A 26,429-nucleotide genomic window follows, 5' to 3' on the forward strand; every position below is an offset into this window, starting at 1 on the left:
GGATGGTTTGATGTGAGGTATTGTCTGCCAAGTTTTAAGTCAGGAACCAAATGAGACATTAACTTTCTGAGGTAGAAAGAGGCAGTTAGGAGAGTTGCCATTCTCCCCTGGCTAAAGGGGGATCTTTACAGTAACTTAATGCCATGAATAAGCACATCTAATTTCTGGAAAATAGGAGGCCTCAGGAAAACAGTAATGTACTGCATCTTGTAGCCTCCTCCACAAAATCACAGTTTCAATGCAAAGAGAAGAAAGAAGCCCTAGTTAATCAAACCAAAGAGGCATGACACAGACTAAGGCAAATCCCTTCCAGGAATAAACCATAAAACTATGTACTCATTAGTATTGGAGTACAAGGAAGACATCAGCACTTAACAACAGTTAGAAATAGGTTATCAAATTTAGACCGCAGAAAATTCACATAGAATAAATGAGTTACTGATACAAAAATACCCATTTTTAATATTTTAACATTTCTTTCCAACAGTTTATATTGAGAACATTTACTAAAACAGTTTTATTTGAAGGTCTGATACTTCATTCAATATTATTATATGTTATTTTTATACAATAATTTGTCTGCTGCTATACTTTCAGGATTTTTTCCTATTGTTTTCCATTGGTTATATATATATATATAACTATATATATATAACTATATATATATAACTATATATATAACTATATATAACTATATATATCTATATATATAACTATATATATAACTATATATAGTTTTATATATATATAGTTTTATATATATATATATATATATATATATATATATATATATATATATGGAAATGCTCCATGAAAAGAAACAGGTGGCATTTAAACATCTCTTACATTATAAAATTTAGTCTCAAGCTGGGCGGTGGTGGTGCACGCCTTTAATCCCAGCACTCGAGAGGCAGAGGCAGGTGGAACTCTGTGAGTTCGAGGCCAGCCTGGTCTACAAGAGCTAGTTCCAGGACAGGAACCAAAAGCTATGGAGAAACCCTGTCTCCAAAAATCCAAAAAAAAAAAAATAGTCTCACCATACATTCCAGATTTAATAGAACAGGGGAAACAATATTTAACATAATTTCAACTGTGCAGGATTTAATGGAATTGTATCATTATATAAAATAATATTTTTTTTAACAATTTGGTTTCATTTTCGCTGCTATAAAGCTGTAATCTAGTGAACATCACTGTGCTACAAATTATCAAGTAATTGTGTCTAAATGATTTCTACCACAAACAGTTTCATCCATTAAACATGGTTCTCAAACACCAATTGTCTTTTTTTTTCTTTTTTTGTCCTCCTGTGTGTACATGTAAGTTTCTCTTTTTGCTACTTGGCCATGATTCAGCTAACACACAGTTCTCACTGAGGCATCAATCAAAACATCTCATTTTGGTGTTAGCAGAACCTCTAGACTCTAGAATGTAGTACAACACATACTAGGGAAACAATTAAAGATTGTCAAAGTAATGAATTAACAACTGATGATCAATACCTTCTTATGTTTTAAATGTTATTTATTTAAGATACTGGACATTAATCATGTATGTTATAAATATTCCAATTTCATCATTCACATAACATCTTTCTAATTATTAATTTGAAAATGAATACATTTTAAGGAGTTTTCTTCTTTTGTTGTTATACCTAGAAATTAAAAAAAGATTCTATTTGAAACTGACATTTATAAAACCTTGATGTGAAATTATATTTCTTCAACTTTCTTTGTGAGCCTTTTAACATATCACCAATTATAATTTTAATAGAGAGAATGAGATTTAAAATACCTTCAAAGTCTGTTCATTTTTCTTTATGGATAAATGTATTTCTGAGACACCATTTTTGGTCCATTTCTCTTTATATTTGTGTCAACCAATCCGGCTCAAAGCATGAAGCATGACATTTCTGGTTCCACACTGAGTTGACTCTTATTTCTCCATTTGCTTCTGATTTACACCTGGGCATTGAATTTGCAATCCATGTAGCAGTCAGATATTGTATGATATTTCCTGATTTTCTTTTTTAATTTAATATTTTTTATTTTGCTGATACATTTACTGCTGAAGTTTCTCTTTGTGATCTAAGTCTACTTTGACCACATTTGCCACTTTCTTCCTACTCCTTTCATATTGTTAGATCATAGTCATCTGTCTTAATAGCATACGAGTGGAAATTTAGCCTTCCACTTTAATAGCAATAAATGCAAAGTTTAACTGCCCACCTAGCACTCACCACTGGCTTTATGCTGTTAATGAAGTAGATAATTTGACTAAATTAGATAAATGGTTTTATTGAAGCAACCACACTCAAATGCTATCTCTTCTTTGCTGTGAGGGAAGGAAAACCAGTGATTAATGACCTAATAGGAATATGTCTTCAAACTTTTGAACTAAGTACCAGACAGCTGTTGTGATTTCTTTTTTTACTGTGCTCTTATAATCCATTTGGACATACTTCATTTACTATAACACAGGACGCTAGTAGTTTCCCCCCAAAAAATTCTGTCAAGTATTAATATAGTATGCAAGTCTTGTCCATGCTTACCTGTTTTCTCACAGCTGGCCTTGGTACCTGGCCCCCACAACTAAACACAAAATATAAGGAAATAAGAAAGTGAGCAGGTATGAATTCCATCCTTTGAATGAAACTGTCCTTCAGATACTTGAACTTTATCTTGTGGAGACTTGTTTTGGAGTTGGAGATGTTTGCCTGGAGACCTAGAGGTTCAGTTGTCCAGACGGTGCTAATGTCCCATAATTGATCCCTTTCAGAATCCCTCCAACAGTCCTGGACCACTTCAGGTTTCCATAGAGCAAAGTCATCATTTATCCTCACACTGAGGATTACACATAGGGATCCTTCCTCCTATTCGTCCCGTGTCTCTCCAGGCTACCCAAGATAGGGCAATCTCCAGAATTTTATTGTGCTCAGACTTAAACTTCCAGAGGACAAACACTATGACATTTTAAAACAATTCTCTGAATTTTCTTAAGTGGGCCTTAGTGTGAGAAAACATGTTTCTTTCTTCATCTGAAAAAAATAATCAATGCAGAATTCTGAAAATTCTTTTTCCAGGAATTTTCACTCCATCCAAAGTTCCCATTTCCATGGGAAGGATTGTAGTGGTATTTCAACTATATTTTTTATATGTATGTATGTATATATATATATATATATTTACCTAAATATATAAATACAACCTGCTAATTCCATATAATGTTTGTTGTATGTATTTTATTTCAGTCCATCCCACCTGGAATTTGATAAACAATATGGGGACTGTTCCTTAGGAAAAACTATTTCTCCTACTCTGAGTATTTCTTAGTTGTCTCCAGTTCTTTGTCTAGGATTAGGACCATATTCACTTTCTCCCTTTTGTGTTAGTATGTCTATTAGTCTATTTCTTATTCAGGTCATGTTTAGGCAGCCATGTTGATGAGACTTCATGCATGTGACTTCACTGACATTTCTGGAAGAGAGAATCTCGCACAAGACTTCCTGTTTCTCTGACTCTTAAAATTTTTCTACCCCTTTCTATGTTGTACCATGGCCTTAATAATAGGTGCTGTATTATAGATATGTAAGTTGGAGCAGGGCACCAGACAATAATGTGTGCTCTGTATTTGATTGGTTGTCATTTTCTATACAGGCTCCATCTGTTGTACATAGAGATTCAGTTTCTTTTTTATGATGGTGAACACTGCTCTTATCTGTAGGTATAAGAATTAATATTTATAATATAGCTGGAAATTATGCTGGTTTAGCAAAGTTCATTGTAAGTTTTCCTGGAAGATCAATAATATCACCAGATCCAGATAGTTAGCTAGATTTTCAGTACTGGGCATAATTTTCCTCCAGTTAAGTGGGTCTTAAATTCAATTATCAAGCTTTTTGTTACCATCAGAATAGGGAGCCACAGTCTTGGGAGGAGGGGGAGGGAAATGGGAGGCTGGGAGGAGGTGGAAACTTGTTTTTTTTTTCTCCTTTTCTCAATAAAAAAATGAAAAAAAAATTAAGCAGAAGAAACATCAGAAGAAAATGACGTCATACATTATTTGGGATTCAGAGATATCTGGAGAATACTCCCGAAACACAAAAAAAAATTCAAATGAGCATCCCATGGAAACTACTCTAAGAAAGACAACACACTTAAACACAAAATAAATATTCATTAATTCAGAAAGATTAAAATAACTCTTTGTATCTTTTCTGAAGGTGAGAGAGAGAAAGAAAGAGAGAGAAATGGAGAGAGTAAAATAATAGTAAGGATATGTTTACCTAAAGATACACATAGTACATATAAGTCTGCATATGCATATACATGTACAGTTTTTATGTAATTTTCCTACCTAGATTGCAAAAATTCCTGCAAGAACCCTAAACTGGGGAAAAAAACTGTCATAAATTGCATGAGAGGTCACATTTGGAGTTGTTGCTTAGGGTTGTCAAAAGAGTCTCAAAACATTAAAGATTGTTGCTATTGATTTTGGTTGCTCCCCAGAGGTGGAAAATAAGTTCTTATTGCAGAAGACACCTTGCACTTAAGACAAAGGATCCATAGCAGTTGAGCTCAATCTGACCTGAAAGACTTTCCTGAAGACTAGCTTTCCTGCTAGCAGCAGATACCTTGCAAGGTATAGAGAAGACACCAATGGTCCTACCCAGCTATGATGACTTTGAATTATAACAATAGCCAGCCTGCCATAATAGACCTAAGAGTATGACTGTGGCTCCCTATTTCAACTATATTTTAATAAATAAAGAATGCCTGAAGATCTGGGAGTAAAACAGTCCCACTGGTCACCTTACAGACCAGGTAATGGTAACACACACCTTTAATCCCAGTAGCCACACTACTCGCCAAAGAAATCCGGTGGTGCATGTCTTTAATCCCAGTGGTGCATGCCTTTAATTCCAGCCCTACTGAGGAATATAAAATTGGGCAAGACAGCTTTCAGACACAGTCTCCTGGGGTTCCACAAGGCAGGATCGCCTTTTCAGCCTGAGGTCCGAGGTAAGAGACAGTTATTTTGCTTTTTGGATCTTCAGGTTTAACCCCAATTTCTGACCCCGAGTTTTTCTTAATCACGCTTTTATTAATCGTGCTTCAAGGGAGTCAAACAAATGCTGGTGATTGAGAAGTGATTCTGACACCTTTCAGCATGCCTCCTTAGCTGACCTGGAGCTTCTATAGCTTTCTAAAGCCTCCTATAGCTTTCTCAACACGAGAGTCTTAGTCAAGTTTGGAGGCATGTTAGTTTCGTATGTTAGTCTATGTATGTATCAGTAAACAGTAATCACATATTTTGTTATTGTAATGTACAAAATAAATAACACAGATGAATATTAATCGATAATTATATCATTGCATGTATGTGCACATATGCACTAAAATCTTATTTGTAAAATTATTTGAGCTTATTTCTCTTGTTTTTTTATTTGCATGAGTGCCCTGATATGTAGAATTTTCTGCTTTTAATCTATTTGTGTCCATTCTGTATTTCTTGAAGAGTTGTATACTTCATCGGTGGTTCCATGAAAATAAATAAGAAATGTTTATTCAGTTTAATAAAAAGTATTTCCATACTTGTAATCTACACACTTAGTGTTTTTATTTCTCTTTTTGTATTCATTGTGCATATTTACATCATTTTACCTTTTCGGATAATTTTATATTTAATGTCAAATATAATTTGTATGTGAATGTGTGTGTACATGCGTGTGTGTGTGTGCATATGTACACACGTGTCAGTGCCCACAGAGGCCCGAAGAGTGAGTTTAATCCCTAAAGTGGAGTGACAGGCATTATATGAGCTGCCCTATATTAGTGTTGGAAACCAAACCCAGCTGTTTTGCCAAGAGCAGTAATTATTCTTCCCCACTGAGCCATCTTTCCAGTGCTATTTAAAATATTTTCTTAGATTCTCATAGAAATCTTATCACTATATATCTCTTTCTTCTTTAATGTTGTACTGGTTTAATATTGATACAGTTTTTGGGTGTATTTTGGTCTGCTGCAATTTCCTTTTTTAGTTTTGGTTTTGTTTTCCCAAATGCTCTTTAATGAATTATACTTTTTCACATATAACATTTGCTATTTAAAGAAGAGGTATTTTTATTTTTTAAATTTTATTTTGTAAAGAGTTGTTTTATTATTTTAATGCGGAATTCTACCAGAACTTCCAAGAAGACATAATACCAATACTCCTTAATGTATTTCACAATATAGAAATAGAAGAGTCATTGCTAAATTCGTTTTATGAAGCTACAATTACCCTGATACCAAAACCACACAAAGACTCCACCAAGAAAGAGAATTACAGGCCAATCTCACTCATGAACATCGATGCAAAAATCCTCAACAAAATACTGGCAAACCGAATCCAAGAACACTTTAGAAAAATTATCCATTATGATCAATAGGCTTCATCCCAGAGATGCAGGGCTGGTTCAACATACGAAAATCTATCAATGTAATCCATCATATAAATAAACAGAAAGAAAAAAACCATATGATCATTTCATTAGATGCTGAAAAAGCATTCGACAAAATTCAACATCCCTTTATGATAAAAGTCTTGGAGAGATTAGGGATACAAGGGTCATACCTAAATATAATAAAAGCGATTTACAGCAAGCTGACAGCTAACATCAAATTAAACAAAGAGAAACTCAAAGCCATCCCACTAAAATCAGGAACATGACAAGGCTGTCCACTCTCTCCATACCTCTTCAATATAGTGCTTGAAGTTCTAGCAATAGCAATAAGACAACATAATGGGATCAAGGGGATTCAAATTGGAAAGGAAGAAGTTAAACTTTCGTTATTTGCAGATGATATGATAGTGTACATAAGCGACCCCCAAAACTCCACCAAAGAACTTTTACAGCTGATACACAGTTTAGTAATGTGGCAGGATACAAGATCAACTCCAAAAAATCAGTCACCCTCTTGATACACAAAGGATATGGAAGCAGAGAGGGAAATCAGAGAAGCTTCACCATTCACGATAGCCACAAACAGCATAAAATATCTTGGGGTAAATCTAACCAAGGAAGTGAAAGATCTATTTGACAAAAACTTTAAGGCATTGAAGAAAGAAACTGAAGAGGATACCAGAAAATGGAAGGATCTCCCTTGCTCTTGGATTGGGAGGATCAACATAGTAAAAATGGCAATTCTACCAAAGGCAATTTATAGATTCAATGTAATCCCCATCAAGGTCTCATCAAAATTCTTCACAGATCTTGAGAGGACAATAATCAACTTTATTTGGAAAAACAAAAATCCCAGGATAGCCAAAACAATCTTATACAATAAAGGAACTTCTGGAGGCATTACCATCCCTGACTTCAAACTCTATTACAGAGCTACAGTAATGAAAGCAGTGTGGCATAAAAACAGAGAAGTCGACCAATGGAATCGTATAGAAGACCCAGTTTTTAACCCACAAACCTTTGAACACCTCATTTTCGATAAAGGAGCTAAAAGTATACAATGGAAAAAAGAGAGCATCTTCAACAAATTGTGCTGGCAAAACTGGATGTCAACCTGTAGAAGAATGAAAATAGACCCATATCTATCACCATGCACAAAACTCAAGTCCAAATGGATCAAAGACCTCAATATCAATCTGAACACACTGAACCTGATAGAAGAGAAAGTGGGAAGTACCCTACAACATATGGGCACAGGAGATCGCTTCCTATTTATAACTCCAGCAGCACAGACATTAAGGGCCTCATTGAATAAATGGGACCTACTAAAACTGAGAAGCTTCTGTAAAGTAAAGGACACTGTCACTAACACAAAAAGGCAACCTACTGACTGGGAGAAGATCTTCACCAACCCCGCAACAGACAAAGGTCTGATCTCCAAAATATATAAAGAACTCAAGAAACTAGACTTTAAAATGCTAATTAACCCAATTAAAAAATGGGGCACTGAACTGAACAGAGAATTTTCAACAGAAGAAGATCAAATTGCCAAAAGACACTTAAGATCATGCTCAACCTCCTTAGCGATCAGGGAAATGCAAATCAAAACAACTTTGAGATATCATCTTACACCTGTCAGAATGGCTAAAATCAAAAACACCAATGATAGCCTTTGCTGGAGAGGCTGTGGAGGAAGGGGTACCCTCATCCAATGCTGGTGGGAATGCAATCTTGTGCAACCACTGTGGAAGTCAGTGTTTCGGTTTCTCAGGAAATTCGGCATCAACCTACCCGTGGACCAGCAATACCACTCTTGGGAATATACCCAAGAGATGCCCTATCATATGACAAAAGCATTTGTTCATTTATGTTCATAGTAGCATTATTTGTAATAGCCAGAACCTGGAAACAACCTAGATGTCCTTCAATGGAAGAATGGATGAAGAAAGTGTGGAATATATAAACATTAGAGTACTGCTCTGCGGTAAAAAAACAATGACTTCTTGAATTTTGCATGCAAATGGATGGAAATAGAAAACACTATCCTGAGTGAGGTATCCCAGACCCAAAAAAATGAACATGGGATGTACTCACTCATAATTCGTTTCTAGCCATAAATAAATGTCTATAATTTGTGATCCTAAAGAAGCTAAATAAGAAGGTGAACCCAAAGAAAAACATATAGTTATCCTCCTGGCTATGGGAAGTAGACAAGATTGCCGGGCAAAAAATTGGGATCTTGGGGTTGGGCAGGATTGGGTTAGGGGAGATGGGGAAAGAAAACTGAAAAGGGGAGGATGGGGGATACTTAGGGAAACGGGATGATTGGGATAAAGGAAGGTTGGATAACGGAGCAGGGAAGCACATATCTTAGTTAAGTGAGCCACCTTAGGGTTTGCAAGAACCTAGAGTGGCTCCTAGGTGCCCAGGGCGATGTCCTCAGTTAGTTCCTTGGGCAGCTGAGGATAGGGAACCTGAAATGACCCTATCCTATAGCCATACTGATGAATATCTTGCTTATTACCATAGAACCTTCATCTGGCGATGGATGGAGATAGAGAGAGACCCACACTGGAGCACTGGACTGAGTTCCCAATGTCCCAATGAGGAACAGAAGGAGGGAGAACATGAGCAAGGAAGTCAGGACCACGAGGGGTGCGCCCACCCACTGCGACAGTGGGGCTGATCTATTGGGAGCTCACCACGGCCAGCTGGACTGTGACTGAAAAACCATGGGATAAAACCGGACTCTCTGTACATGGCTGACAATGAGGGCTGATGAGAAGCCAAGGACAATGCCACTGGGTTTTGATCCTACTTCATGTTCTTGCTTTGTGGGAGCCTAGCCAGTTTGGATGTTCAACTTCCTAGACCTGGATGGAGGGGCAGGACATTGAACTTTCCACAGGGCAGGGAACCCTGACTGCTCTTTGGACTGGAGAGGGAGGGGGAGAGGGGCAGGAGGAGGGGGAGGGAAATGGGAGCCTGGGAGGAGGCTGAAATTTTTTTTTCAATAAAAAAGAAAAAAAAAACCAATTTTTGAATTGATATCTTTTTAACACTTGAAATCTGTGTTTTAGGATAGAAATACAGAAAATTTCTTAGCCTTTTGACTTTTAGTTTTAATTTCACTCGATTATATTTTTGCATTCTTTGCTTCCCACAGGTCAGGGAACCCTGATTGCTCTTCGAGCAGATGAGGGAGGGGGACTTGATCAGGGGAGGGGGAGGGAAATGGGAAGCGGTTGCGGGGACGAGGCAGAAATCCTTAATAAATAAATAAATTTAAATAAAAAAAAAGAAAATTCTTCTTTGATTCTTTCAGATTTTAATTCCATTTTTTAAATTTATTCTTTGAGAGTATTCCTCTTGACTGCCTTTCACATTATGCATCCTTTCTCTTCCTATCAGTCATTAACTACTGTCTTGTATCTCATTACTGAGCTTATCTTTTTTACTTTGATATGGGAGCATATAGAGTGGAAATTTTATTTAAAAATGAGCCACAACCTCTGAGTGTTAAAGAGAGCATGCTCAGTGTTTGTGTGCACAGATGGTTGCATGTTGGTCGTAGTATGGTAGTTCGTGTTCCCTTTGTGTAACTAGAAATTTCTCTAGAATTTGTCTCTAGCATGAGCAAGGTCAAATGACTCTTCTTACTCCTTCTACTGAACACATTTTAGCGTGTTTCTATTCCTGGAACAATGACTGATGGATATAAGCTTGCAATCATAATTTGAAAATTTCACATTTTGAAGTGAATACATAAATGTCATCATAGAGTGAACCCTCTTGTCATGCTGATGCCCATTCCCTGATGGCAGCTGCAATGTTTGTAGCCAATGGCCATGACTGTCACGAGATCCTTTGTGTCTCCTTCTCGACACTTACCTTTGATAAAAATGGTGGTCTTCTTATTATCCAGTGACTGCCTTATGAATGTAGAAATTTAATATGTCCCCCCAAAATTGAGTATAACTCTTCTTCTGTGAAGTCTTTCCTTACAATTTTATAATATTTTAATCAAACTCTATCAATGATACCTCAAAAGACAAAATATATATCGCGAGGGAAGGTAGTATCTATTCTAATGCCAAGAAAACATTGATGTGAGCATTCACATAATATTAAATATTGACACATGTCAAAGTAATAAACACCTAACAACCAATTGAATGACACACAAGAGATATTTACAAAGTCTTGCATCGATATAATGGCTAGTGTACCAATCACACATGCTACGAGTAGTTCTAATAAATACTAATAGATCATATTTGGAGTTAATTAAATATGATATAATGTTTTAAATGCTAGTTAACTCCAATTTTCTGACATTGTTTATTTGTTTTAATCAAGAATGAAAATAAATGTGTTCAGATACTAAGAGTGATTATCGCCTGATAGTAATTTAAACTTTCCCCATAGTTTTTATATATAAAATAAGATGGAATATTTTTCTAGTAAGAAAATAAAACTCAATTTCACACTGAGATGTTTTTGCTCAGCTCAAGTCAATTGCATTTAAGCTAAAATCTTTTCCATTGATATACAATGAAAGGAGAAACCTAGAGCCCAAGTGCTGTTAAAAACTCTGTGTCTGCCACTTCCAGAAAAGCAGCTGAGAAACGTGAAATGAATTTTCCTAATTGTCGTACTTGGTGGCTCAGTCATACCATTTCTTGCAGTGTGCACAATCACCAAATGCTACAGGTTGCTTTGAACTTTGCTGAGATTCATATTTTTCTTTACACACCTTATATGTTTACTTTTATACTTTGAGCCCCCATCTAAAAAGTTACACACTTTATCCCAAAGAAAAGTGTTACTTACAATTTAAGTCTTCAGATCCTATAAAGCTCATTTATGAACCTGCTGTCATTTTTCAAGAGAAAGAAAAGTTTTATAATATCACATGTGGATTATTTAACAGGAGTAAGTGAATTGTAAAAATTTGAATTTCAAATGATAATGGTATGTCTCAATAAATTATAAACTGCAATGTACCTAGCCTCTAAAGGAAATGTTTACAAAGAAAACATATTACTACAGGAAGGTAAGAAATTGTTTAAATTATAATACAAAAGAATAAGATAATATTATTGTAAAATAAAAGCATATGCAGGTGAAAAGCATGCAAATATACCTCATTTAATGGTTGTAATATAGCTGAAGTGATAAGTGATTAATTTGTTGTTCTTCACCCTTTCAGTGACAGTAATTTTAGAAAAACACCATAAAATAAATGACAAAGCAAACACGCCATTCTTTAAATCACCCTGTGTGGAAATAGTAAGGGCACTATCTCTTATTTTTGGTAAATGTAGGATTCCCAGTGGTGCATATTCCCTTTGTATTTCCAATGTGAAATCCATTAGATCAGTGAGTTTATCACCAAGGCCAGTTGGACTGGAACTGATGGAACATGTGATCAAACCGGACTCTCTAAATGTGGCTAACTGTGGAGGCTGACTGAGAAGCTAAGGACAATGGCACTGGGTTTTGATTCTACTGCATGGACGGGCTTTGTGGGAGCCTAGTCTGTTTGAATGCTCATCTTCCTGGACCTGGGGAGAGTGGGGAGGACCTTGGACTACCCACAGGGTAGGAAACCCTGACTGTTCCTTGGACTGGAGAGGGAGGGGAAGGAGGGAGGGAAGGAAAGTGGGAGGAGGTGGAAATTTTCAATAAAAAATAAATTAAAAAGTGAAATCCATTGAGCATCCTTCACCCAATTAATCAAAAAAAAAATCACAAAATTTCTCAATTTATACAGTGCTTTGCTACTGCTTAGATTGTGGACTCAGACCACAAGTTCTGTCTATGTCACAGAGTTAAGGTTATTGGTTTTTTGTAGATTTTTTTTTGTTACTTTTTTGAGACAGGATTTTTGTGTAGCTTTGGAGTAGTTTAGTTTTAAAGATATGTCCATTCTTTCCATATTTGATTCAGTAGCTTCTTGTATGCTTAGACTAAAACAAGAATGATTCAATGAAGTTTATCAGTATGAAAATAAGGTTGAGGTAATATAATATGAAAAAATAGATTTGGGTAAAGAAATAAGTGCTGGTTCTCATTTACTCTGTGTCACATTGAAAGAGATGTTAAATGTAAATATTTTAGTGTAACTACATGTTCAATGGGAATAAATAATACTGAGTAAATACTTCTATAAAAATGAAATATTCTTTAGAATGATGTTGAGTTTGCATTAAAGAGATGTTTTAAAAATTCACTTTGTTATAAGAACAAATAAATATATTTGCCTCATATTTCCTTCTGTTCTTCACTTTTGAGTTTTAGGAAGTAAATATTTTACATCAAGCCTTCATGGACATGATTTGCTAGTGATTCTTTGCAATTTGCTGTTGAAAGAAGAGTCCTTTGGTTTCGCATACTTTCCTTTCTTTTACTCAACTGGATGATCCTGGCTTCCCCTCTTTGAACATGGAGCGGACTAACATAAGGAACAATTCTAGGAACTGAAAGTTATTTAACAATGTCAAGAAAACTGACAGCCCTGTGCTACAGTGAAAAACATTCTTGCCATTTACATTTGCAAGGTTCCTATGTTATCCATCACTAACACAATAAAAATGAAGAAAATAGCATTGGTCTCTTCTTTTACTTGAAAACCCCCCATTTGACAAAGCAAAGGTAAACAACAAACATACAGGAAGAACACAACCTAAGAGAATCTGAACTCCTTGATGCAACCAAAGTGTGCAAGGAGCTCACATAGGTTGCTGGGAGCCAGGGTTTTGCACCAGATAAAAATGTATCTGATGAAGTCACAATGCAAACTGATTATGAAATTAATATTCAGCAGAATAGAACTGCACTCAAAAAGTGAGATGGAATGGAGAAAAACTTTACCAAACAGTGAGAGATATAAGTCTAGTCCAGTCTATTTTCCCCAGAGTACTTGCTGTCACTTTGAGTTGTTGCTCTTTTCATAAGATGGAGGAGGGGTAACATGCTTCAGTGAAAGAGATTATCATGGGAAAACGGCATTTTTTTTAACAAATGTTTAAAATGACGAATGAACATTTTTATATTCTTCTGTTCATAGCTTAACTCTTTTGACCACAGTTTAAAGAATGGATTTGCTTTACTTAACATGCACTACTGCATATTTGTGAAAAAACCTGAGCCAAGGCATTTCCTTCTAATTATTACCGTACACGTACAATGGCCACTGCTCACACATGAAGACGTAGCCATATTTAGGGTGAGAATTTATGTTTTCGTGTTTGTTCCTGTTTGAACAAATGTATCTGTCCTCCAGGTTGTTGTTGACAAAGATAGCACTCTATGGTAGGTAGTGATCCTAGTGGTAAAAGTCAGAGTAAACCAATTCACATTCTTGCTGCGTGCAATTCTCTGTAAGAGATACTGAACCGGAAGCCTTTTGTGTGGTTAATATGTAACACAGCTTAGTGATCTGTGTGCATGTAGTTTTTGAAGCCCTTAAATTAGTTTACTGTAAAAATATATACCACCATTGTAGAATATATTGCAGTTGTCTCTGTGGTTCATCCAACCTCTACATATACCAAAGTCAAGACCAAGAAATGTAGGGGGCCCCATAGTATGATTTTTCAAACTACAGCATAGAATTCTTATAATCTAAAATCACAACACAACTGAAATTTAATGTCCTTGATTCAAATATTTTAACATTTCACATTGTTTTATTGAATACTAAAAAAATTCAGACTTTATGGGATCTTGACCAAAACAAATTATGAATAGAGGAATCAGTGCTTGTATGGATGGTACTGAAGAAGCATATTGGTATTGATTCGTCAAAACAGCAATTATCAACAAAAGTCAATAAGTACACACTGCTTTTTTGGTGCCCTCAAAGTTAGAATTATTTTGAACTTTAATGGCTAAGTTTCAAATGAGAATGTAGTCAACTTTGTAGGATTTATGTTAAAAGGTTTGAGTTGAACCAGGGTTAATAGCAAACATCTATAACCAAATTCAGTAAACTGAGGGAGGAAGATTGTGTGCTCACTGATAGCCTGAGCAACGTGGCAGGGACCTTTCTCAAGAAAAATAAACAAAAAACCTGAGATGCAATTGTTTGAGAGCACCTGTCTGTATATCTATATATCGTTCAAGTTTTGGACCAAATGAGTCTCACTACTGCTTCTATAGTTAAAGGGCATAGTCAAGTTCTGATGCCTGCTGTGGACTGGGCTTTTGATAAACTCTCAGATTCTCTTTAGCACAAATATAAAGCAAAGAGTGACCTTTCAATTTCAAGCTGTAGAGTCAGCTACTTCTCGATTATCCCGTCTTCATCCATCACCTGACCTCAGTAAAGTTACCTTAAATTTACCCATAGCAAAAACTCCTTTTACTCGATAGCACATGTTGTTACAAATGTTCCATAGGTTTCAACTCTTACAAGACTTTATGAGATAGATTTATGGGCACGGAGTACTTACAGAACAGTGTTGAATGAACATGTAAGCTGACCAGTCAAAATCGCGATTAGAATGACTACATACAAGGTGGTTGACTAGAAAGGAAAGAAATCAAAGATAAAGTAGACCATATCCGTTATATAGCGATGAGGTCAAGAGACTGCTCTTACAGATGTAAGTTAAAAGCTTTCACAGAGATGCACGTCTAACTTATTTCCAACAGTACAAGATTGCTTCTTTTCACACGGCCCTCGCCTTGGCAACAATACACATGCAATCAGTACAGGTATTCACGACAGACAATCATCAAAGGATAAGAAGCTTGCTCTCTGTTTTACCAAGTCCATGTGATAACTTTGTTACTGATTTCACTGAGGTTTCTGACATTATTAATAGACCTCCTTGTCATATCTACACACTCTGCCCTTAATAGAGTTTAGTTTTCACATAGGTCAAAAACATTGTTAGAAGTATACTTAATTTAAAAAAAAAGCCTGCTTTTGTGATAAATATACACTTTTGATAAAGTAAGATTTACAGCCATTATTTAATTGCCATTTTAGGAGAGAATCTAATATATTTTAGTGATTTTTTTTTTGCTTTTTATTTTCTAATCCAAGGATATTTCTGTTTGGCTAAGAAAGAGAAAAAACTGAAAATGTCTGTCTGAAACAAATGTTGATATTTGGCTGGCCACTATGTTTCATGGAATTTCATGAGCTAATCACTTGGTATTTGTCAAATGAAGCAAACATGAGAATACCCAAATAATCACAGCAATTTAGTATTCATATCTATATTGAGGGTGTATTCACAGTAGGAAACACATGAGGGAGGGAATATCTTCCTTCACCCTCAGTATTTCTTTCAAAGGGAAAGAATGAAAAAAGGAAGAGATAAAGCTCATTTGAAAGTTTCATTTCCCAGGGCATATTGAGTGTTTACAAAATTGAGAACCAGCCTAGAAACCTTGGACTGGTCTTCCTTGGAATGAGGACTAAATTTCTGAAGACAAGATACAAACAGCATTGACATGCTATTCATTGAAAACACTGTAGTGGTTCTATACAATTGAATAATAATAAAAAGTATTCTTTATATATATATATAAAATGTTTCCCAGATACCAAAAGATCAAATAAAAATCCCTCCCCACCTGCTGTGTTCCTAGGTATACTATGTACTCAATTGAGAAAAGTGTCTTAGCACTTGATCTCAGGTTCACAGGACTGGAATCGCCCCACACCCTCACACACTTGTTAGGACTCGTTATTTCCTATAGCACCATATGGCAAGATAGGGGTTTGTTGATGGCTGCAAGTGTTGGATGTATTCTGGTGGAGACCTGGTTACCAGCAGCCTCAGCATTGGGCACCAGGGCCCTTCTAAAATGATAGTTCTTATTCATCTCACAACTGAGGGGGTATTCTTAAGTCTGTATGGCCCTCTACTGTTTTTGGTCTGTGTGTTATCTGGCTAGTTTGTGAAGTCCTGAGAGCAGCACTGTTCTATGTCTCTTATATTGATACTTAAAACTGATGTGAATCATTGTGTGTGTGTGTGATGAACTGACCTTAAATTTATAGCTAGGTAGATACTGGGGTAGAGTCTGAAAGAGTGTTTAATATACACAGGAAGGAGAAAAATTCAGACACTAACTTGCCTACATCATTTCTATTCTCTACCCTAGTAATATAACATTGGTCATATTTTGAACTGCAGCATTCCACAATAGCTATCATCAATTTAAAAGTGTTTTATATTAAAAAGAATAGGAAATGACTTAAATAAAAAAATAATGAGTGATAATCTGTCTCCAGTTAGCGATGAATATGTATCTTATTTAATTACAAATATCCAAATATCTGTTCCCATAATAGAGACAAGAGAAATAAAGTAAATTCAAAGGCAGGGCGTATAAATTGTCAAGTCTTCGTAAGCAGATGAGCTCAAAGAACAACGCAATGATGGCTCCAGGTATATAACAGGCTAGATTAATGTGGAAGCTTCAATGTTCCTGACAATGGGCAATTGCCAATTGGTGACCTAAGATGTGCGTTTGAGCTTAGACACTTTGCAGGAGTCCAAGAGGAGACACAGACCACAGAAACTACTGCAAATAACTGTTTCTATGGAGCATTTTGTCTTGAGTGTTCAAAAAGTAGCAACATCTGTAAACTTTCTGTAACATAGCTGGTGGATATGCCTGATACTCATTATCTTCAGGATATGGGGAAAAGGTTTGCTACCTAATCATATGGTATAGAATCTTTCTGTTACTTAAATAAGATGTTGTATCGAGACTTGGTTCATCGTTCGTACATTTTTGGTATAAAGGATATATAAAAAAAAGTCTGTTGCTGAGAATACCAGCCCTCCTAGGTAGATAAATGGATACTTTAGATAAAAAAATAGGTAACATTTTAAGAAAAATAAAACAAATAAATAAAAAAATATAAACAAGGTTGACCTCAATAGACCAGCATGGTCTCACAGTTGTTTGTGAAAAACAACATAATGTTTCAGTGGTTGCTCAACTTTCAGGATTTTACAGACCTTCAAATGCCTTCTATGATGTTCTTAAGTAGAAACCATGTTCAAATGAAAACTAAGTTGAGCGAGAAAACATTAAAAATCTCCAATTTTTGAAAACATTAACAATGTTCCTGATTTATTCAAAACTATGATGACAACTAATGATGACACAAAACTTTTATGAGATAAAATGGAGGGTTCCATCAATGTGTTTTCAACATGAGACCCCAGATTCCTGTTAAGTAGCTTTGATTAGGTTTTTAATGCTCTCCCTTTTCCCTAGATGATTTTATCTGTTATCAATGAAAGCTCGCAGATAACAAGTTGCAATGTGTTTAACAGAAATAACTTACCTCAAGCAAGAACTGTATATTTTCTCTGCTGAAAACCAAATCTTTGAAATTTTAACCAAGCTGTCCCGAAACTACAGTAAAAGCAATCTTTTATGTACTTTCAAATACTGTGCCTTTTTATTTAAACAGTGTAAACATAACAACACCACCAATAATCAGATAAAGACTGGATATGGGAACACTAGTTTCCTTGAATGCCCCATAAAAATAAGGGAAAATAAAAACAGACACATCTTCAGGAGGTTTTCAGTTCACCTTAGCAGTGGTAAAAATATTGCTTTATTCCAAATGAACATACAACACAATTTATTGTTTGGGGGGCATTGCTTGTGAACTGAATAGTCTGGGATTTGTGATTTTCAACAATTTATTCCTTCCATGTTAAACAGAGAAGCTAGAGCCTCTGTCTACATAGAGCAAACTTACTGTAAAGTAGCAATGAGGATGATAAGAAATTAAAATGGTCACCTGTTAATTTGATAATTGGCTTGTGTCAGTAATTTAAGTAAAAGATTCAAAATAAACACATCTTCCATTAATTTGCTTTGTGATACTGATATCAATAACCTAAAGACTGTTCTTTTAAAAAGTATTCACATCAGAAAAGGGTCTAGACCTCGTCAAGAGTTTTTGTAAGACCCCACCATGCAAGTTACCTTGGTTCAAGAACTCTCTAACCAAATTTCTATTTAATGGAAAGCTTTAAAGTGAAAAGATTTAAGAGGGAAAATTTCTTTTGAATATTTGATTCCCTGATGTTTGAGAACAAATTTTTGCAAGCTTTAATATGCACACACATGCACACCCATACGTACAAGGAACACATGTGCATACAGCATATGTGCTTGGGTGAGCAAGTCCACACACTCGCAAGCTCATACCTATGCACACAGGTACACACACACACACACACACACACACACACACACACACACTGAGAGGTGCCCTTTCAGAGCTTCTAAACACTTTCCAAGAAAAAACATTTCTATTAGCATAATTTTAGTGGCACAACATTGTCATTTGTGTTTTTGTTTTTTTTATCTCTTCTCCTATAATAGTTTCCCATCTCGCTCTGAGGTTCTGTGCTTTCAAATGTCAGAGAAAGATGGCACATGAGAGTAGCTAAGATTAACCAGGTTACTCCTATTTTCCATCTTTCTTCCTGTTCGTGTTTTCCCACCAGTCTTTAAAAATCAAATACAAAGCACTCCACTCTTTGACGTGACATAAACTGTGGTAAGAGCATTGATGAATAGAAATTTAGGGGTTGGAACTCAAGAGCCAAATGACCAGGGCTACCTGCTCACTGGCACATCCTCTCTTGGGATATAGCGCATGTCTTTGAAGCTAGGTGAACACCAGTTTCTTTTCCATACAGATACTGGCACTATGGGACCAGAGGTTGGAATTAGCCAAATCTTCCAAGAGCCAAAGAGGACAGTGATGGGGCTAACTGAAAGTGGATTCAGAATCCTCCCCCAAAAGCTTTAGTGGTAAGCTTTATCCTTCCTGAAACGTTTCTTTTCTTTCCCTTTAAAAAAATATTTTGTTAAAAAACACTATGATATGAGGGCGGCAGACTATTTGGTTTTTTTCTAAGTAGATGCTCTTAAATTAATGCATATAAATAATTTGTATTTAATTTCCTCTCTTTCCTGTTGAGCAAAGCAGAGAATGCACAGATTCCTACATCTCGAGTCACTTGGTTAACACAGAGTCTCTTTGTATTTCATTTCTTAAGACAAATTGTGCCTCTCGTTCTGATTTGGCCGTGGGACTCAGGGGAAGAAAGGCTGTGTTTTCACTCGCACTGTCCTCGGTTTCCACGCTGGCCAGTTCATAGTCTTCGGACCGTCTGGCATCAGTCAGAATCCGGATCTGTTCCTGCACAGTCTCTAGCAATATCTTCACTTCCTGTTGTTCTTCTAGAAGACAATCGCTGACTGGAATACTCGCATTGACGATGTCAGCGGAATAGGAGTTTTTGCACCATTTAATGCTTTTGACTTCAGAAATCCCTGGCATTTGCATGCAGGTTTCTTCTAGACCCACCGAAGGGATGATGGGCACAGAATTGGCCCTTGGGGATGAATAACCCATTAGGTCCTTTTGATCCAAGCTATTAAAATAGGGGTTTGTTTCTCTTGAAGGCAGTTGCATATTTATGGATGCGCTTTGTTGGGTTCTTAAGCCATTGGATGTATACCTGTCAAAAGATGAAGAGAGTCATATTCTGGTCTCCACTGTGCCTCTGAGAACCATACCATCCAAAATGTCCTCCACATGCACCATCTCACTGACTTCTCACAGAAACCCCATGAGACGGATACTATGCTCCCACGGACAGAAAAGTCAATTGAAATTCAGATCAGTCAAGTGACTTGCCTAAGGTCACACAGAAAAATAAGTGACAGACTGAGACTCAAACCCAGATCTTCTTACTTTAAGTCCAGGGGTCTTTCAACACACCACAGCTGTATAGGCAGATGGGATATAGTCTTCCTGACCTCTATCCTAGAATACAAAGTAAATGGGGATTGAGCACGTAAGTGTGACCTTTTCCATCGTGACAAACAGGACATCACCACGGCATTACTTCACTCATAATTCTTCCACCCTCTCAGACCTGGGTCAGTCTGATTGACTGCTGTGGTCACCATAATTGAGAGCCATCAGGAAGTCCATTATTGACCATCAGGTATCGGGGTCCTTGAAACTTCTGCTTTACACAAGAAATATATATTGAACTGCTGTTGACAGTTTGCCCTGTGGATAGAGTGCCTTAGTGCTTGCTGGCCCATTGCCGAGCCATAGGATCAAACCAGGGGTGCCCAATCTCTCTGCCTGTCCAGGGGGAATATAAAGGGTGTTCCAATAATCCTCCCAACATTGCAGGGCTCTTCAGTGTCCCTACAGTAAAAAAAAGAGCACTGATGTTCAGCAATGGCTTGTCACAAATACCAGCATGCCATCCCAGGTAATTTAAGCATTCCAGGATCTGAGTTGTAAACTGCTCAGTTATGGTGATTTTTCTCCTTTGATCTTTCCAGTGTCTGGAGTGGAACAGATGTAACAGACTTTGTATGGTAGATTTTGTCATACTTTTAGTGACTTTATCTTTAAATAGTAAACATTAACATGTAAGCGTAAGTCAAATAAGTCTAATAGATTTAATATCATTGGCTTATATTGTAATGTTAATAAAAATTGTTTTTATGTATGTAAAGAATAGTTACAATGAAATGTATTGAGTAGCTGCTCAAAGAAGTCTCTACTGTGAGGTCACAATGGGGGTAGTGTCACCAGAATTGAGTGAAGATTGGTGAATAGCACTTGTGTCTTTTATCCATGAATCCAGAATAGAGTTGATGACCAATAAACCCTGATCTAATTAACACATTAATGAATGAGTATACCTCTAAAGAAAGTACTCTTTTTGTAGTTCATTAACCAATATCAGATATAACAGCTAACATTTGCACAGTGACTTGAAAATCACTTTCTCTTCAAATTATCTCACAAAAAATTAGTTTATCATTTTTATGTGATGAAGGAGTAGATAATTGCAAGGGGCATTCCAATGACCTGCCCCAAATTACACTTCTACATAAGCAACAGAAGGATTTGAATTCAAGTGTCAAGTTGTCTTTATAAAATTCAGAACCAGCTAATGAAGGAACCTCCTAAGGTAAGCTAGATTATAACATCCCTTTGGTTGTTTAATTTTATAAAGCCATGCATGTGAATATTCTCTATGGGATCTTAAACCTCTGTCTTATATGACAGAAAGTGAGATTCATGAATCAATTCTAATAAGAATGAGCAAACCTCAGGCCCCCTTTTTTAGTCTTTGAAACTACACTTTCAGAATGTACAAACACACATAAAATATGCCTTCAGATATTTATGTAAAGAAAAGAGCCGAGAAATATGACTGGAATAACACCATATCTATATCAATGTCATCGGGGTAGATCTACAAATAAAATATAATAAGCTGTAATGTGGTCATGATAGCAAGAGATAAATTCTGCTGGGAAAATGGTGAATGTCACAGAAGATGTTTGTAACTATTTGCTGTGATGACTCAGCAATGTGGCAAGACCAAGCTCAAAGGCAACTAATGCCAAACTGCAAAAATCCACATATTCAACCTGACACTGAATTAAGGACTTAAATGAGAGAGAGGAATTGAAATTAATTACCCTGGGTCATTTCCCAAGCCAACTACTAGACATGTAACAGGCAATAACTGAATATTAACTCTTGCTACAGAGCGAAGAGGTCATTAAAGAATAATAGTTCTCCAGAGTTGATTTAATTTTGAATAAGAAGCCAACATCATTATGTAATTTGGACTCTCAGACAAATGGAAGCTCATTTGAATTTTCCAAATTCAGAAAGCACATAGGGGCTGGTGGTAAAAATCAAAGTAAGTATAATCTTAGTGTAATACAAGCCTGGGTTCAGTACCACACAAAACAAAAATATCATATCTCATACTACTTGGATACTTGGGAGCTGGTGATGCTATGAGGTTTAAATCAAACAATTGTAAATTTTAAATTAAACAACTGGGCCATGCTCTTGCACCAGAGGCACGGGTGACCTGCAAGTCTTCCTTGGGGCTGCTGTGAAGAGTTACAGCTATGATATTTCAGCAAGTGTTTAAGTGGAATCAAAATTTATAGATGGGATTGTAACATAGAAGCTGTTCAGAGCTCTGTAAAACCTAGAATCTCAATAATTCCTTAACAGTTTGATGCTGAAAATATTCATTGCCATTGTAATCCTTTGGGTTGTACTCCCTACCATCAATCAAAGAAATCAGAGGCCACAAAGTACGGATTTTTTTTTTTTCCCCTTGAGCATGTGAGTCAAGAAAGGTGGCAATAACCAGTGACTGATTTGTTGTAAGTCAGGAATCAAGCCAAAGACTTAGTTTCTCTTATTGACTCTTGAGATCTAATTTCTGAGGCAAGGCTTATAGTGGTGTTTAGGCATATAGCAGGTATATAGAACTGACCATCCACACAACCAGTGATTCCATTTTACACTGTCAGCCATTGCTGTGTTTTCAGCACATCCATTTCCTGGTTTCGTAATTAATTTGGTCAAAAAGCTAACACATGAACTCACTTTTCTCTTGATAGGACCAATACCACACTGAGATGGCCCTTTAAGCTTTCCTCTTTGTTGTGTTCACCAACATCTTCAAAGAATATCAAGATGTAAAATGCATCAGGTTGCTAACTAGATGATGTGGGAACTAACTATGTTTTGGATCATGACCGGTTTGAAGATGTCAACCTGACTTTTCTGAATCTACTCCTTTTTATTAGCTTGTAATATATCAAATAATTGGCCTGACACATCCAGTACAGTCCTTTGTGCATTATTACCAGGCATGGCACTGCCCAGAGCATCAGTCAGAGAAAGGTATCCTCAATCTTCTATCTACCCCATTCTAAAGGTCTTGCTGTGCTATGGTAGATGATGTATTCAAGTATGCAGGCTTTCCTGCCCCGAAGGGAAGGAACGTACATGAAGCCTAGTTAGTAGACAACAACTGTATGCTTGGTAAACAGGAACATATGGCCAGTGGATCTTGCAAATTCATTCACCCACCTTTCAGGCTAAGGGTAGATGTGAAAAATGAGAGCTGTGAAATTCTATTACGAACCTCATTTGCAGTCCTGAGAGACAGTCCGTCCCCCAGGAATGGAAAAGAGCTGTTTTTAAGACTGAGAATAAGATCACTCCTGAGATTCATTGTGCTGAGGCCAGAGTGACGAACAGAGTCAACATTGATCAACACTGGGTGCCCACGACACTGAGAAAATTCATGTGGCCAGCCAGCTACAGAGACGATTAGACGATTGCCAATCCAGTGGCCATTGAGTCAATATAAAATTACAACTATGTTGACCCAGGACAGAAAAGAGGAGGCAGGAAATGAAAACCTCTGAGCCCTGGAAGGTCTGTGGATGTGTAACTCAAACTGCAACTTGCTACAGGCTCTGAACCTCTTAGCATCAGGAACATTTGGGGTGAGAGCCACTTTGACCAAGAGGGAAAACAATTAGAATAAAAGATAATTACACATGCTAATATTCACTGTAAAAAAGAAAATGTGTGGGTAGGGACAGACTCTTGTGGAATCACCATTGATTACTGATAAAGTAGTTTATAAGCAGGGTCAATATAGATACAGGCTAAATGTCAACCCCTTGTCACAGGTAAGGGCATGTAAAGTGCCGACTGCATGCTCACTTGCATCACAGACTTTATTTAGACAATTTAGTTCCTGTCCTGCATTTGCAGGCACTCAGAAATGTGAAGGAATGGTCCTTTTGGAATTGTTCCAAAATTAAAAAGTAAAGCCACAGGCTACTTGGATCCAATTTCCAAAGATCCTTTCTTCTTAAGGAAACCCATGCCATGCTTAATCGGACAGAGCAATAGTCCATCTATTCCATATCTAGCAGAAAAGAGAATTGCAAGGCTCTGAACCGGACTTCCTACCTGCTTTGGTCTCAGGATTGAAACAAAAGATCTGAAATAATCACCTGGACCAAAACTACATAGAAACCCAGCCTAGATCACTCAGGAAGTCAACCACTTGGCACAGCTAGAGCCTGACTATGGAAATACCTACAGTAAATCTAAATTCTTAATTAATGATAGCATGGGGAGAATTGTTTATGGCAAAAACTGTTTCCCTGGATACCATGTATCTGACATAGATTCTTAATACTCCCTTTTTGACCTGGCCACAGACCTTTGGGAGGTTTATATTTAAATAAAGCTCAAGCTCAGATGACAGCATTTTCTAAAATTGACACAAGTCATAAAGGACAGGGATTCAACTTTAATGGTAAGATACTTTTGCTTATTCCATGTGTGACCGAGTGGTTTACACCAAGAGCAGAGTTGTGATGAGAATCTATCTTGCATTCCACTCAGTATACCTTGAGCCCTATGTATGTTGGTACTTCCTAGATGACTTGGTACCTTTGAACTGTAGGCAATAACTATGGTGTCCAAATCCCTGATATCTCCATAGCACAAATAATGAAGACGTTTCAGTTCTAAAGGTTTCTCTGTGGGTTTCTTCTTTTAATATTTTACTTAAATCTCACATTGAAGAATACTGGATGGAAGTAGATATATTTATGTTACAGGTTAATTTTTAGGGTTTGATTCATACTGTTAATCAGAAGTCAATGAATATAAAACATATATATATATGTATATATATATATATATGTTTATTTGATTTTGTTTTTCAAGGCAGGGTTTCTCTGTAACTTTGGAATCTGTTCTGGAACTCTCTCTGTAGATCAGGCCTGCCTCACCCTCACGGAGATCTGCCTGTCTCTTCCTCTCAAGTTCTGAGATTAAAATCGTGCACCACCACCACATGGCTAATATATCTTTTATATTATTGATAAAAGGATACTTTGTTCGTCCTAAGAATGATTTTTTAAAACAGTTATCTACTAACCTAATGACAGACTTCTAAGAGTCTCCCTAGTAAGTCCCTTAAAGACCTACCCTTGGCAAGGTATTGTATCCTGGTCTGGGATCCTTGATTCTTCCAGTTGCTGATATGCTGGTCCTACAATCCCACCCAGTCGGCTTCGGGGTGAGGGTGGTGTCCTCCTGAAGGTATTCCTGTGCAGCATCCCACTCCTTTGTCCTGGACTGCAGCAAGAAGAAATATTCCTGCTGAGTTGGGGAAACAAAACCAACAAAGCAAAGAGATTATAAGAGCCTCTAAGAAGCCATTCAAATGTCTTGGACATTGAATTCATACCTCTCATCCTTAAAGTTCTATGCTATCAATGTCAAAAATACAATCAGTTAAATTTGGAATTTGTTTAATTCACTTACTGTTAGAGGCACTGAGATCTAGAATTCCCTGTGTCTGGCTTTCTAGCTAAGACAGAAATGGGTTTAAGGCAGCCTCAGGATGGCAATTTGGTCCCCACCCTAACCTCCCAAGCCATAGGAGCTGTCTTCAAATTGGAATAGAAAGCCCTGATTAGATAGTGATGAGAACTGAAAATAGGAAGCCCAGAGGGGATTTATGGGGAAATTTCTATTTCTTAGTAATAGGATAAACAGACCTTACTTTAACTGACAATATTTTTTCAAACATGTGTTAAATTCTCAGTTTACCTTCCCAGATTTTCATCAGTCTTCATTTGAGTTTGCTTTTAATAAGCACCTACTTAAATTTTCTTGGATGTACACATCCAAACTTCCCAAATGACCATTGTAGAGGCCATCAAGGACAAAAAGCATAAATGACCTATATCCCAGGCCTTAGCAAAGTGAGCCTATATACATAGACTATATTAAAAAGAACTGGGTTCTATGAAGATAAATTGACAAGTTGAAGCTGATAAAAGATTCTTTATCAATTCCCTTTCCCATATTACTGAGAGAGTTGCCTATGTTCAAACTTTAGTGTTCTATGAGAAGAGAGGTCATGAGCATACAGTGAGCTTAAAATCTCATGCTGCATTCACATAATCTAAAAAATATCACTGCAACTCTATAGGTCAGGATGAAAAAATATTCAAAACTCAGCAGTGTACCCATGAGGGAAAGCCTGCCAAAGCCTTTATACCCCTATTGTTCTACCATTTG

The 26,429-nt window shown here is 36.7% G+C and overlaps 1 protein-coding gene across 9 annotated transcripts in view; it reads right to left on the minus strand.

Annotated features, from left to right (window-relative positions):
* Nucleotides 1-14,125: 14,125 nt before the first annotated feature.
* Nrg3 (neuregulin 3) overlaps nucleotides 14,126-26,429 on the minus strand; it is a 983,941-nt gene continuing 971,637 nt past the window's right edge. For 2 of the 9 annotated variants that reach the window (XM_041662384.1, XM_041662383.1), the window contains exons 8-10: nucleotides 25,329-25,478; nucleotides 20,214-20,285; nucleotides 14,126-19,977 (exon numbers count right to left, since the gene is read on the minus strand). In XM_041662384.1, coding sequence (XP_041518318.1) covers nucleotides 19,470-19,977; nucleotides 20,214-20,285; nucleotides 25,329-25,478 — 730 coding nt within the window. In that variant the 3' untranslated portion in view covers nucleotides 14,126-19,469. Of the gene's footprint in view, nucleotides 19,978-20,213; nucleotides 20,286-25,328; nucleotides 25,503-26,429 lie in introns of all 9 variants that reach the window. The other 7 variants (XM_041662382.1, XM_041662380.1, XM_041662388.1 and 4 more) reach the window with 4 other exon arrangements.

The sequence above is a fragment of the Microtus oregoni genome, unplaced genomic scaffold, assembly GCF_018167655.1.
Source record: "Microtus oregoni isolate MIOR12 unplaced genomic scaffold, Mior012 000013F_ref0000133, whole genome shotgun sequence".
In the NCBI taxonomy this organism is placed as follows: domain Eukaryota; kingdom Metazoa; phylum Chordata; class Mammalia; order Rodentia; family Cricetidae; genus Microtus; species Microtus oregoni.